At 47.9% G+C, this 15704-nt stretch overlaps 1 protein-coding gene across 2 annotated transcripts in view; it reads right to left on the reverse strand.

Moving 5' to 3' along the window:
• VARS1 (valyl-tRNA synthetase 1) overlaps positions 1-15704 on the reverse strand; it is a 43301-nt gene that overhangs the window by 21395 nt on the left and 6202 nt on the right. The window contains exons 1-7 of one of the 2 annotated variants that reach the window (XM_040442771.1): positions 6872-6955; positions 3443-3779; positions 3212-3355; positions 2211-2325; positions 1702-1862; positions 1429-1614; positions 536-663 (exon numbers count right to left, since the gene is read on the reverse strand). In XM_040442771.1, coding sequence (XP_040298705.1) covers positions 536-663; positions 1429-1614; positions 1702-1862; positions 2211-2325; positions 3212-3355; positions 3443-3757 — 1049 coding nt within the window. In that variant the 5' untranslated portion in view covers positions 3758-3779; positions 6872-6955. Of the gene's footprint in view, positions 1-535; positions 664-1428; positions 1615-1701; positions 1863-2210; positions 2326-3211; positions 3356-3442; positions 3780-6871; positions 6956-15704 lie in introns of those variants that run through there. The other variant, XM_040442770.1, reaches the window with a different exon arrangement.

Consider the following 15704-nt stretch of genomic DNA (forward strand, 5'->3'; position numbering starts at 1 on the left):
CCAATGGGGTATCAGTACTTTGTGGGCTGTGCTGGGTGAGATGTGACCAATAGGCTGGTAGCCCACACAGTGCACTACTCATATCCGTGCACCTTATAGAAGCCTTATTTATGTGCAAGTATTATTCTAAGCAGTCACCCCCTCATGGAGGATAGGTTGGTGAGTGGATGAACACAAGGCGCGACCTCATTCATGTAACACTCTGGCTTGTCTGCACCCTGTTGCAAACTTTTAAAGCGGAGCTGTCCTCTCTCCTGACATGTCTGTTTTAGTAACTACTTGCATTCCTCATGTAATAATTCTGGAGCATCTAGTCTTATGACTATGATGTGCTGTTCCTCTATTACCCCTAATAGATGTTTATGATTGCGTTGCCAGCAGTTTGCATTAAAGGTCCAGATGGGTGTTAGCAGGAGGGGGGTCCCTGCACAGTCTAAGACTGGCAGCACTGAATGGGTAAACGTCAGACTGTGTAGGGAAACCTCCTGCCTCTAATGCTTGATTCGCATCACCTAAGTTCTTGATGGGTACTCACCAGCGGGTCAGACTGTCCTGGATGGCATTGGTGAGGGCATGGCCAAGATGCAGGGAGCCCGTCACATTTGGGGGAGGGATACACATCATAAACATGCCCTTTGGGTTGGGTTCTGAGATACTTTTTCTCTGTAAGACAAGGATAAAGGAGCTGAAGCTGATCCGACATGAAGAGGCTATATGAGGTCCAGGGAGCTATATTGATCGAGGAGACACTGGACTGATCAAAGATCGCACATGCAGATCTTTCACTAGGTTCCTACATGTGTCCAACCCATCAGTGGATGGAACATATGTGAACAAAACCAGGGTTGGAGGACCTGGTGTGTCCATGCATTACATGAAAACCAGCTGATATCAATGAGAGCCGTGTAATGCTTCATTTCCCCTGTGGAGGCACTGCAGGGAAACTGAGCACTGAGAATGCCAGTTGCAGATAACTACTGATCCGCTGATCACATGGGGAACCTTCCACCAAAAAGGGGTTACCCAAAGCTAATATGTGCTTTAAATGGGGTATTCCAGGATTTTAATATTGATGGTGTATCCTCAAGATAGGCCATCAATATCAGATCGGTGAGGGGGCCCTGCCAAGAAGCTGTATCACAAAAGCTCAGATGCTGGAACTACAGAGCTCCGTCCATTGTGTGGTGGAGGGAGCTGGTTACCTCAGCACCGTTACCACTAAAGTGAACGGGAGCGGCGCTGTACAATGAATGGAGCTGTGTAGTTCTGGCACCAACTTCCAGTGGCAGAACTCAGTGGTGGTGTGGGGTGTCAGACAACCGCCAATCTGATATGGATGGCCTACCCTGAAGATAGCCTTCGATATTAAAATCCTGGACAGCCCCTTTAAGCACATATCTGATAAAACAAGGAAAACATGACACTCACCCCATACTCTGGTTTGAAAAATCCTTCCTTCTCCCACCACGCATACCAAGCAGCCTCCACATACTGAGGACTATACGATTCCGGCATAGGACCCGAGATGTCCTTCTTCTCCCCTAGAGGGGTTGGAATATCATAGGCGATCACACCGAGCTCCTTCTTGTCTTTCTTCTCGACTTTTGGTTTCTTCTGTGATTGAGCAGCATAAGAAAAGACAAACGTTAAAAAGAAAGAACAGAATAAAAAAACTCATGGTCACAAGTGTGACCTCTGTACCTCTGTCTGCTGCTCCTTCATCTTCTCCTGCTTCTGCTGGAACCGGTCCAGCTTCTCTTTCTTCTTGGACTCCTTCTTCAGCTGGGCAGCAGTCTTGGGAGGGCCGTTAACGGCAGGAGTGTTTGCGGTGACCGCCGGAGAGTTACGGTCACTCTTGGGTTCTGGGATGAAAGACAAGATGTAGGTTATATACGGCTGAGGGAGATGCAAAATTTTCTTACCCGTCCATGGGTTGTTTGGTTTTCTAGCTCTGAACCAGGATACTGAATGGATCTGAGCTGTGATACCACAAACAACCCGTGGACAGGTGTGACGCTGTGTTTAGAAGAATGCTGGACAATCCCTTCAACTCCAACAGAAGATAATGGCCTGGCCACCTCCTCATTCATTCTCCACCTGGGTGTGGAGGCCGCCTAACCAGATGGGTGGGAGGATCAGATAATCACATAGCAAGCGATAAAAACATATAAAAACCGCAAACCAGTGCAGAGTCGCACAGAGGTCATTACCTTCACTCGGTGGTGTCGCTTGTCCCAAAATCTCCTTGAATTGCGGCTGGTTTACACAGGTCAGGAACCAGCGGGTGACATTAGGAATAGACTGTCTGAGGGAAGGAGAGATGACCTGGAAGGAGCAGCGAGAAAGGGTTTATAGTCCATGGTGACCTCAGACCTGACACCTCTGTAGACCACCCCACTCCCTGCAGTGCCACTGGCCCTCTACGGTTGTTAGTTGCGCCAAGGTTGGAAGAAAATTCCAGATCTGTCCATGACTCTTATGTACCTGGTGAACTACAGTTATGTGACTAAAGATGATGTCTGGTCCAGGCCTGTGCGTACACTTCCATCCATATACTACACCCTAGACGGACATGTACGTAACACAGCTGTGCTTATAGACCATGAAGGGAGTGGAATTTAAAGGGCACCAGTCATTACAAAGCCGTTGTTATTAGGGCACCTTTACATGGATGTGCCCATGCCCCACGATAGAGGAGGCCAGCACAAAAACATGGGGGGACTTTATCAAGCTCTGCGCTCCTGCATTGTGCCTTCAAAAGGTCACAAAATAGGGCTTTTGGGTCTTATTTGCTCAAAACGTTTCCAACATTTGGCATTATCACTCCTCTCCATCTTTATAAAGTGGGAGGCACAGGGGCTGTGGATAGCCTCTCCACTGATTTACACAGGATTTATCAACGGTGACTTTTTAAAAAGTTGCGGTCATACTCCATTAGAGGGGTTGTGCAAGGATAGTTGGGTTTTTGGCAAATCTTCAAAATAAAATGCGGATCGGACACGGATACAAAATATGGTCGTGTGCATGAGGCCTAAGATAACTGGAACTGAACCCTGTGGCAGGTAGCAGGTAAGTATGCTTCCCTCTGCAGGTCTGACCACATAGGAGGGTCTGACCGAGGGACCCCTGCAGATGAACCACCTCATTTATCCAACATCATATGGTGCAAATTACAATGCAGACTCCTGCAAAATGGACTTAAAAATCTCACGTTGTCGAATGGCTGGATGAGACAACAGGACACCGCGATGTCCGCGAGGCTCAGGCGCTCGCCTACTAAGTACGTTCGCACTTTGAGGTGGCCTTCTAGGACTTCCAGTATCTTCTGAAGCTCCAGGCGAGAGCGCTCTTTTGTCTGTGACAAAATCAAAAGTAGAATAAGAAAACAGGAGGACGTCAAAAATCCAAGAATGTCCATTGTAAAGCCCCCACCGAGTCTCACCTGCTTATGGTCCACGCCGTAGGCAGCCGGCAACAAGTCAGATTCTGCGTAGTTCACCCATTGCTTAATGAGGGAGAACGCTCGGGGATCCCCTCGCCCCGAGAGACTCTCAGGAGCCAGCATGTACGACACGGCCCAGGTGCCCCATACTGAGCCGGTGGAAGGAGACAGCAGGCATGGCAGGGGTAGACCGCGAGGCCCAGTCTCAACCTCCTGCACGGCCGGCCGAGGGTGGGGGGAGTACTGTCCGGAGATGCGCACCCAGATGCATCGTGGGTCTGAGGTAGAAGACAGGGGAAGGTAGAGCGTTGACATGGTGGAAGGGGGAAGCCAATACCTGCGGAGAAAGGGGACACTGAGTAACACTACTACAGCGGCAGTCAGGAGACATTACTACTGGAACGGATCTATTGTCTCCCCAACAACGGGTACCAGAGGCAGATCGGCGTATCCTGCTCTATGGGGGAGGTTTACAAGAATCTGGCTGATCAGCACAGCCAAGGTTGGTGGCGCCAGTCCTGCTGGACAGGAACCCAGAATGAACTGTCCGACAATTGGACTGTCTAAGGCTAGGGCTACACGGCGACAGTTGTTGCGTGACACAAAAGTCGCGCAACAATTTTTATAATGACAGTCTATGGTGTCGCACTGCGACATGTGACATGCTGCGACTGCGACACGAAAGTCGCAAAAAATCCATCCAAGATGGATTATTCTGCGACTGTTGTGTCACATCATGTCACAGTGCAAAACCATGGACTATCATTATAAAAATAGTCGCACGACACTGGTGCGACATCAATGTCGACACATTTTGCAGTGTAGTTGTGCCCTATGTGTCGCGCGACATATGTCACCGTGTAGCCCTAGCCTAATACAGGCTTTAGGAGACCCCCGATCAGCTCCTGCCTGTGAGCGGTGCCCCAAGTGACAGTGGAAAAGTGCAAACTAAAGGGGGAAAAAATAAAAAATCTGAATTGTAAATGTCCCCCAGGTTTTTTAAGGACTTCCTGGGGGATTATATTAAAAGATATTAATCATAAAATACAAATATAACAAAATAAACTAATAAAAATGCCTACACCATCAAAAACCGTCGCCATTACATGAAACTACACATGTATACAGTGGATATAAAAAGTCTACACACCCCTGTTATAATGTCCGGTTTCTGGGATGTAAAATAATGAGACAAAGATAAATCAATTCAGAACTTTTTCCACCTTTAATGTGACCTATAAACTGTACTGAACTCAAGTGAAAAACAAACTGAAATCTTTTAGTTGGAGGGAAGAAAACTAAAAAAACAAAAATAATGTGGTTGCATAAGTGTGCTCACCCTCTTATAACTGGGGATGTAGCTGTGTTCAGAATGAAGCAATCACATTCACAATCATGTTAAATAGGAGTCAGCATACACCGGCCATCATGTAAAGTGCCTCTGATTAACCCCAAATAAAGTTCAGCTGCTCTAGTTGGTCTTTCCTGAAATTTTCTTAGTCGCATCCCACAGCAAAAGCCATGGTCCACAGAGAGCTTCCAAAGCATCAGAGGAATCTCATTGTTAAAAGGTATCAGTCAGGAGAAGGGTACAAAAGAATCTCCAAGGCATTAGATCTACCATGGAACACAGTGAAGACAGTCATCATCAAGTGGAGAAAATACGGCACAACAGTGACATTACCAAGAACTGGACGTCCCTCCAAAATTTATGAAAAGATGAGAAGAAAACTGGTCTGGGAGGCAACCAAGAGGCCTACAGCAACATTAAAGGAGCTGCAGGAATATCTGGCAAGTACTGGCTGTGTGGTACATGTGACAACAATCTCCCGTATTCTTTATATATCTGGGCTATGGGGTAGAGTGGCAAGAAAAACATCCAAGCCAGGCTACATTTTGCAAAAACACATCTGAAGTCTCCCAAAAGCATGTGGGAAAAGGTGTTATGGTCTGATGAAACCAAGGTTGAACTTTTTTGGCCATAATTCCAAAAGATATGTTTGACGCAAAAACAACACTTTACATCACCAAAAGAACACCATCCCCACAGTGAAGCATGGCGGTGGCAGCATCATGCCAAGGGGCTGGTTTTCTTCAGCTGGAACTGGGGCCTTAGTTAAGCTAGAGGGAATTATGAACAGTTCCAAATACCAGTCAATATTGGCACAAAACCTTCAGGCTTCTGCTAGAAAGCTGAACATGAAGAGAAACTTCATCTTTCAGCATGACAACGACCCAAAGCATACATCCAAATCAACAAAGGAATGGCTTCACCGATTGACAATCTGTGGGGTGATCTGAAGAGGGCCGTGCACAGGAGATGCCCTCGCAATCTGACAGATTTGGAGTGTTTTTACAAAGAAGAGTGGGCAAATCTTGCCAAGTCAAAATGTGCCATGCTGATAGACTCATACCCACAAAGACTGAGTGCTGTAATAAAATCAAAAGGTGCTTCAACAAAGTATTAGTTTAAGGGTGTGCACACTTATGCAACCATATTATTTTATTTTTATATTTTTTCTTTCCTCCACCTAAAAGATTTCAGTTTGTTTTTCAATTGAGTTGTACAGTTTATAGGTGGAAAAAGAAGGCGCACAGTGCCGTCTCCTGCTCGCCGCTGCTATGTCTATGGCGAGCAGAAAGAGAGACTGGGGGCGCCTGCTCTTCATATAGCTGATCGGTGGGGGGTGCCCGGTGTCAGACACCCCTTCCCCCCGCCGCTGATCTGATATATCAAAACCCTGGAGAAACCCTTTAAAGAATAAGGAGCTATAACTTTTTAGTGTTGTTGTTGTTGTGTTTTTATTTTTTTCCTGTTTTCCCCAAACACAATGTGAAGAGATATGACTAAAAAACATAATAAAAATAAGCCGTGTGTCGCATAAAAAAATAAATATTATTTTGCTAGTCTAATAAAAAAGAAAGCAGTGGGGACCCGGGGTCAGATTTTATATGTATACAAACGTAATCCCATCGGCCACCCCTGGCGGACCCCCACTGATCACCTATCCTGACAGACCATCAATATCTAAAAGGTGGACATCCCCTTTAAATTCTCTGGACCTGTTCCCTCCACTGTGTTTCAATTCCTCACTATTTTCATTCTCTCTGCTTGCTGTCAGTGATCTGACTCGATCTTGTTTACATTATGTAAAGCTTCTCTGACAGCTGGGGATCTGTTACAGTTGCATCCTGTCTGAATGAAGCTCTGTGGGTTCAGACTGATGCATTTTACCTGCACTGATCCGATCAATGACGATGCCACACACAGGTCATATGACAGGTGACAAGGAGATGTCCTTCTGAGACTTGTAGTCCCCCTGTATTTGGAGTACACGTGATTTCTGTCTCTGACCTGCCGCACTGTTACCCCTCCCCCACATTCCCCCAATACCCCCAATACCCCGGAACCCTCACTTTCACACTCACTTCTCCTCAGCTCCTCGTCAGTGACGTCACGCACATTCCCCCCACGTGTATTTTCTTTCTTTTCCACTTCCTACTTCTGCCCTTACCGGCAAGCGTCAATGGACCCCGACTTGCCCTTAGTGAGCTGTCTGCAGCTCTCGCCTGTATCCAATGTCGCCTTCTAAATATATTTCTTTATTTCTCTTTCCCTATATCTTTGAATACACTAACACTAACCACTGCCATGTTGTCTCTGAAGTACATACACTGGGATTTTCTACACCGAGACACCAGATAGTGACAACGATCATTGCCTACAGGCAATATGTGGGGCAGCCCGCTATCTTGGCTAGTCAAGCGACCTCTGGTGGTGAAGCCTGGTTATTACAGCTGATGCAATATCAGCGCCATCCTCCTCTTAGTCAGGCAGCCTTCCTGTCCATTACCAGGAATACTTATTACACTTCAAAGCTGATAATATAGAGAATGGGGCTGACTCATGCGCTTGAACAGAAGTGCTCTTACAAAGCCTTGCCGAATGCAAGTTGCGACCTCAAAAGGGAGTTTTGCATCAGACGTAGGTGATGGGATGTGACAATAATCGGATAAAATATATCGGACGGATATCTGGGGGAAAAAAGACCGACTCTGGCCATCAACGTCATCAGAATGCGGTTCACCGGCGCTCATACTGATCCAGGCTCATTGCATGGATTACTGGACATGCGGTTGATCAAATCAATTCTGCTTAGTTATATTATGATACTCTAGAGCTGCATTCCAAATTCTGCTGATTTATGATATTCCAGAGCTACATTCACAATTCTGCTCAGTTATATTATGATATTCCAGAGCTGCATTCACAATTCTGCTCAGTTATATTATGATACTCTAAAGCTGCATTCCAAATTCTGCTAAATTATGATACTCCAGAGCTACATTCATAATTCTGCTGAGTTATAGTATGATACTTCAGAGCCACATTCACAGTTCTTCTGAGTTATAGTATGATACTTCAGAGCCACATTCACAGTTCTTCTGAGTTATAGTATGATACTTCAGAACTGCATTCACAATTCTGCTGTCTGCTGTTGGTTAGGGATGAGCGGACCCGTGGATGTTCAGGTTCGGGACCCGAACCCCATTGAAGTCAATGAGGACCTGAACTTTGGTGCACTAAAATGGCTGTAAAATAGTCGTAGTAAGGGCTAGAGGGCTGCTAAAGGAAGCAAAATGGGGGTAAGAGCATGGCAAGGGCTCTGCAAACAAATGTGGATAGGGAAATGACTTAAAATAACAAACAATAGAAAGAAATACTGTAATAATCTTGAACTAGGAGGTGGAGGTCAAAGTGGAGGAGGAGGATGTGGAGGAGGAGGATGTGGAGGAGGTAGCCAACACAGTTTTTTTTCCCCTTTATTTATTTATAAATTTGGGAAGACCCCAAAATATTGGGAAATAGAAAAGAGAAAGCAAAGAGAAAGTGCACTGCAGTATAACAATGGCTGGTTAAGGCCGGTATACTTGTCTATTCTGCACAAGGTACGGACAAGTCCTGAGGGATCCATGTCTGGTTCATTTTAATGAACGTGAGCTTGTCCACGTTGGCTGTGGACAGGCGGCTGCATCTGTCTGTGATGACGCCCCCTGCCGTGCTAAACACACGTTCAGATAATACACTGGCTGCAGGGCAGGCCAGCACCTCCAAGGCGTAAAGGGAAAGCTCAGGCCACGTGGACAATTTGGAGACCCAGAAGTTGAAGGGGGCAGACCCGTCATTCAGTACGTGTAGTCGTGTGCACACATACTGCTCCACCATGTTGGTGAAATGCTGCCTCCTGCTAAGGCCTCTTTCACACTTGTGTTGTTGGGATCCGGCATGCACTTCCGTTGCCGGAGGTGCCCGCCGGATCCGGAAAAACGCAAGTGTACTGAAAGCATTTGAAGACGGAGCCGTCTTCCAAATGCTTTCAGTGTTACTATGGCACCCAGGACGCTATTAAAGTCCTGGTTGCCATAGTAGGAGCGGGGGAGCAGTATACTTACCGTCCGTGCGGCTCCCGGGGCGCTCCAGAATGACGTCAGAGCGCCCCAAGCGCATGGATGACGTGATCCATGCGCTTGGGGCGCCCTGACGTCACTCTGGAGCGCCCGGGGAGCCGCACGGACGGTAAGTACACTGCTCCCCCGCTCCCCACTACACTTTACCATAGCTGCCAGGACTTTAGCGTCCTTGCAGCCATGGTAACCATTCAGAAAAAGCTAAATGTCGGCTCCGGCAATGCGCCGAAACGACGTTTAGCTTAAGGCTGGATCCGGATCAATGCCTTCCAATGGGCATCAATTCCGGATCCGGCCTTGCGGCAAGTGTTCCGGATTTTTGGCCGAAGCAAAAAGCGCAGCATGCTGCGGTATTTTCTCCGGCCAAAAAACGTTCAGTTCCGGAACTGAAGACATCCTGATGCATCCTGAACGGATTTCTCTCCATTCAGAATGCATGGGGATAATCCTGATCAGGATTCTTCCGGCATAGAGCCCCGACGACGGAACTCTATGCCGGAAGACAAGAACGCAGGTGTGAAAGAGCCCTAAGACGTTCCATATCAGCTGGTGGTGCTGGTTGTTGTGGCGTGCTGACAAAGCTTTTCCACATTTCGACCATGCTAACCCTGCCTTCTAAGGTGCTGGCGGTGCCCCAGCTGCGTTGGCGACTTCTTCCTTCTCCTCCTCTGCCTTCGCCTTGTGCTTCCACTGTGCCCCCGCTGTCAGGTGGGAATGCCACCAGCAGCGCGTCTACCAGCGTTCTCTTGTACTCGCGCATCTTACGATCACGCTCCAGTGACGGAATTAAAGACGGTACGTTGTCCTTGTAATGGGGATCCAGCAGCGTGGCCACCCTGTAATCAGCACAAGTTAGAATGTGGGCAACACGGCGGTCGTTGCGGAGACACTGCAGCATGTAATCGCTCATGTGTGCCAGGCTGCCCAGAGGCAACGAAAAGCTGTCCTCTGTGGGAGGCGTATCGTCTGTGTCCTCTGTATCCCCCCAGCCACGCACCAGTGACGGCCATGAGCTGCTTTGGGTGCCACGCTGCTGTGAACATGGTTCCTCCTCCTCATCATACAGAACTGTGTACCTGGCCTCTGTTGGTGCAGGAACCCACCCTCGGAGCCACTTGGGAATGACTGGCCTGATAACCATGGAAATGACCCGTCTTCCTCCTCCTCCTCCTGTGCCACCTCCTCTTCCATCATCGCCCAAAGTGTTCTTTCAAGAAGACATAGAAGTGGGATAGTAACGCTGAGAACGGCGTCATCGGCACTGGCCATGTTGGTGGAGTACTCGAAACAGCGCAACACAGCACACACGTCCCGCATGGAGGCCCAGTCATTGGTGGTGAAGTGGTGCTGTTCCACAGAGTGACTGACCCGTGCGTGCTGCAGCTGAAACTCCACTATGGCCTGCTGCTGCTCGCACAGTCTCTCCAGCATGTGCAATGTGGAGTTCCATCTTGTGGGCACGTCGCATATGAGGCGGTGAGCGGGAAGGCCGAAGTTACGCTGCAGCGCAGACAGGCGAGCAGCAGCAGGGTGAGAACACCGAAAGCGCGCACAGACGGCCCGCACTTTCTGCAGCAGCTCTGACATCGGGATAATTTTTAGGAACCTCTGCACCAAATTCAGCACATGCACCAGGCAAGGGATGTGCGTCAAACCGGCTAGTCCCAGAGCTGCTACGAGATTTCGCCCATTATCGCACACCACCAGGCCGGGCTTGAGGCTCAGCGGCCCCAACCACTCATCGGTCTGTTCTTCTATGCCCGTCCACAGCTCCTGCCCGGTGTGGGGTTTTTCCCCCAAACAGATGAGTTTCAAAACTGCCTGCTGTCGTTTACCCCGGGCTGTGCTGAAGTTGGTGGTGAAGGTGTTACGCTGACCGGATGAGGAGGCAACGAGAAATGTCCTGCAATCCTCGGTGGTGGTAGGACATGCGCCAAACTGCTATGCGCCTCAGGCCCAGCGGCCACTGCATTTACCCAGTGTGCAGTTAGGGAGATATAACGTCCCTGACCGTGCTTACTGGTCCACGTATCGGTGGTCCGCCACTTGGTTGTGCAGGGATATATCAGGATACAATTAAGGAGCAAAATACACCGGCTGGGACACTCGCATGAAAAGTAAGAATCTTCTTCTTTATTGAGTTTTTTTCTTTTTGTGTCAATAAAATAACAAAACAACGCGTTTCGGGGGGTACTAAAGCCCCCTTATCAGGTTAAAAAGACTCAATGCTTTCTGTTGCACTCATTGCACATATTTATAGTCAAACACAATTGAGCATCATGGGGGCTGCCCGGGGGGAGCGTTTCCACCTGTGCTCCCAACTTTGCACAAACCTCATTTTAATAAAAAATAGTGATCGGACCAGAGTCCATAGTCTGGACCCCTGTAGAGACACTTCCTTTGTATATTATAGTTGAAAACGAGCATCTCTGTTGTCCCCAATCTAATGCAGCTTTCACCCTCTATGTAGGTGAAAACACACAGAGCGGATCATGTGACCGCTGGGCTGCGGTCACATGGTCCATCGCCATAGCGACCAGACACGCTGCTGGTAGGTTGCGATCCAGCTCGTGTCTGGATGCGTCCCATGTGATCGCATACACAGAGGTCACGTGGTGCGCATCCCCGGGGTTGGAAGCGCCGATCAGCGATCCATCCGTGGCGGACCTCGGCTGACTTGTTGCTCCTCATAGGGTCACAGAGGGGTCACGTGGGGCATTAGTATGGGTTACTTAGGGATAGGAAATAACAAATCAAGGATATATAATATCTACAACAATTGTTATAAAAATAGGGGTATATATTAAGATGGGACATTTATATATAAATATATGTATGTATAAAAATAACACCCCTATATGCTTATTGTTTTGATTTTTATCTTTATTTTTATACATACATATATTTATATATACCGGTAAATGTCCCATCTTAATTAGGGGTGCACCGAAATTACGGCGGCCGAAAATGGGCCTAATCCATTTCGGCCGATATTGGTACATATCGGCAGAAAATATGGGGTTTGGGATTTGTGGCATTTGTCACCCGCGCCGGGCGGGCGGTTTACTTTAAGTCACTGCATCTTTATTTTACCTTACAATCGTGACGCTCCAGTAACAACTCTGCAGGCAGAGTGGAGGGCGGCGTAACGTCACTTACTCACGTGACGCGCCTGCTCCGCCTCCTTCATTCATAAAGTGGGCGGAGCAGGTGCGTCACGTGAGTAAGTGACGTTACGCCGCCCTCCGCTCTGCCTGCAGAGTTGTTACTGGAGCGTCACGATTGTAAGGTAAAATAAAGATGCAGTGAGTGATGCTGTGAGCAGCAGGGCCGGGGCTGTTATGGGTAGGGGGATCGGTCTATGGCACTGCTATGGGAGGGGGGATCTGTGCACTGTTATGGGGAAAGGGATCTGTGCACTGTTATGGGGAAAGGGATCTGTGCACTGTTATGCCCATAACAGTGCACATATCCCCTTTCCATAACAGTGCACATATCCCCTTCCCCATAACAGTGCTCATATCCCCTTCCCCATAACAGTGCTCATATCCCCTTCCCCATAACAGTGCACATATCCCCTTTCCATAACAGCGCCACCCACAGATCCCCCTCTCCATAACAGCGCCACCCACAGATCCCCCTCTCCATAACAGCGCCACCCACAGATCCCCCTCTCCATAACAGCGCCACCCACAGATCCCCCTCCCCATAACAGCGCCACCCACAGATCCACCTCTCCATAACAGCGCCACCCACAGATCCCCCTCCCCATAACAGCGCCACCCACAGATCCACCTCCCCATAACAGCGCCACCCACAGATCCCCCTCTCCATAACAGCGCCACCCACAGATCCCCCTCTCCATAACAGCGCCACCCACAGATCCCCCTCTCCATAACAGCGCCACCCACAGATCCCCCTCTCCATAACAGCGCCACCCACAGATCCCCCTCTCCATAACAGCGCCACCCACAGATCCCCCTCTCCATAACAGCGCCACCCACAGATCCCCCTCTCCATAACAGCGCCACCCACAGATGAATTTCATTCATGAAAAAGAATTATTAATAAAATCATTAAAAAAAAAGTATTTTAAAAGTATTTGGGCAAAAAGGCAGTTTCGGTTTTCGGTCAAGGGCATCCTGAATTTTCGGTTTCGGTTTCAGACCAGAATTTTCATTTCGGTGCACCCCTAATCTTAATATCTAACTATTTTTATATATATTTTTATAACAATTGTATTAGTACTGAAAAATAGCATTGAGTCTTTTTAACCTGATGAAGGGGTCTTTAGTACCCCCCGAAACACGTTGTTTTGTTATTTTATTAACACAAAAAGAAAAAAACTCAATAAAGAAGAAGAAGATTCTTACTTTTCATGCGAGTGCCCTGGCCGGTGTATTTTGCGCCTTAATTGTATCCTGATATATCCCTACTATATTGGGTGAGGTGAAAGACAGATGCCCATAGGCTGCAGGTGCCAACTCTGCGCTTTCAGCAGGGGCCCGGGTGGGAGACAATGTCAGCCACCCAATCTACTACCGCCTGTACTTGTTCTGGCCTCACCATTCGTACACCAGATTTCGGGCCTACAAAATGACGCTGAACGTCCTGTCGCCTACGTGCACCTGACGAAGGTGTTTCATTTGGGCGCGTAGCTGGCACAGATCGACCACGTCCTCTCCCTGCAACAGGAGCTCCAGCAACACCACGTCCCTTATTTGATGCTCTCCTCATTCTTTGAGGTCACCCACAGAACTAACAGACGGATTAACTATATTCATTTCCCTGTCACGTATAAAGTGCAGGTGTACCTCACACCAAAAATGGGTATATGTCACCCACCGAACTAACAGACGGATTAACTATTATATTTCTGTGTCAGGGGTGCAAAGCTGGTGTATTGGATCCACAAAAAATCATTATAGGTCACCCACAAAACAAATAGCCGGATTCCTAACACTCTCCCTCGCTTCAGTGTCCCTGCGCTACTAAGTAGTCACGTGAAAACAAAAGAAAAAACAGGGAGGTTATCCGAATGCGTCACAGGACCAGGGTATGTCCTTGAAGGGGAAAGATAAACAAGAGGCGCCTACAGGACCATGAAGTGGATGTAACCAAGGTTTGAAGAGGTGATGTAGTGGAGAAGGCTGCTCTAGTGTTAGCAAGGCTCAACACTTAGGCTGGGTTCACACGGGCGTTGCGGGAAAATGTGCGGGTGCGTTGCAGGAACACCCACGATTTTTCCGCACGAGTGCAAAACATTGTAATGCGTTTTGCACTCGCGTGAGAAAAATCGCGCATGTTTGGTACCCAAACCCGAACTTCTTCACAGAAGTTCGGGCTTGGGATCGGTGTTCTGTAGATTGTATTATTTACCCTTATAACATAGTTATAAGGGAAAATAATAGCATTATGAATACAGAATGCATAGTAAACTAGCGCTGGAGGGGTTAAAAATAAATAAAAAATAATTTAACTCACCTTAGTCCACTTGCTCGCGGCCCGGCATCTCCTTTTGTCTCCTTTGCTGAACAGGACCTGTGGTGAGCATTAATTACAGGTAAAGGACCTTTGGTGACGTCACTCCAGTCATCACCATGGTAAAAGATCATGTGATGACCGGAGTGATGTCACCAAAGGTCCTTTACCTGTAATTAATGCTCACCACAGGTCCTGTTCAGCAAAGGAGACAGAAGGAGATGCCGGCTGCGCGATCAAGTGAACTAAGGTGAGTTAAATTATTTTTTATATTTTTTTAACCCCTCCAGCACTGTTTTACTATGCATTCTGTATTCAGAATGCTATTATTTTCCCTTATAACCATGTTATAAGGGAAAATAATAATGATCGGGTCTCCATCCCGATCGTCTCCTAGCAACCGTGCGTGAAAATCGCACCGCATCCGCACTTGCTTGCGGATGCTTGCGATTTTCACGCAGCCCCATTCACTTCTATGGGGCCTGCGTTGCGTGAAAAACGCAGAATATAGAGCATGCTGCGATTTTCGCGCAACGCACAAGTGATGCGTGAAAATCGCCGCTCATGTGAACAGCCCCATAGAAATGAATGGGTCGGTATTCAGTGCGGGTGCAATGCGTTCAACTCACGCATCGCACCCGCGCGGGAAAACTCGCCCGTGTGAAAGGGGCCTTAGGAATAAGACAAAGAATCAGCATATAGCAGTGACAAGGTAGAAAAGAAAGGGGAAGTGACCCACCCCGGGTAAAACACCGTTGTCAATGATAATGTGAGGAAATGAGCGCCAATCTCAAAGGTGTCAGATAGAATAGCAGGTTAAGTCAGAATGCTATGAGTTGCACCCCCCACAATCATGCGTGAGTCGCGTGTGGAGTCAAACAATATATTATATATAAAATGAGATAAATTGAAATATAATAAAACAATAAAATGAATAATAATCCACTCACTTCCCTGGGGGGTCGCCACCAGGATAAACTCAAGACACCTGGGGCAAGTGACCCCCTTCCCGGCCGGGATCGCGTTTAGAATGGTAGAGGTCGATATCAGTGCGCTGGATGTGCAGCCCAGATGTAAATCAGCACACGGATCCAGAATTTCGTAATCGATCCCTTTAATGTTAAAATATGCGGCTCAACGCGTTTCAGGGGTCTCTATACCCCCTTCATCAGGAGCAAAGTCACTACTAAGACGGGACGTGCTACACGTGATCCAGCTTGTATAGAGGCTGGGTCACATGATGCACCGGCCAATCACAGCCATGCCATTAGTAGGCATGGCTGTGATGGCTTCTAAGGGCACACAGCTTAAA

Source organism: Bufo bufo, chromosome 8, assembly GCF_905171765.1.
Source record: "Bufo bufo chromosome 8, aBufBuf1.1, whole genome shotgun sequence".
Taxonomy (NCBI): Eukaryota; Metazoa; Chordata; class Amphibia; order Anura; family Bufonidae; genus Bufo; species Bufo bufo.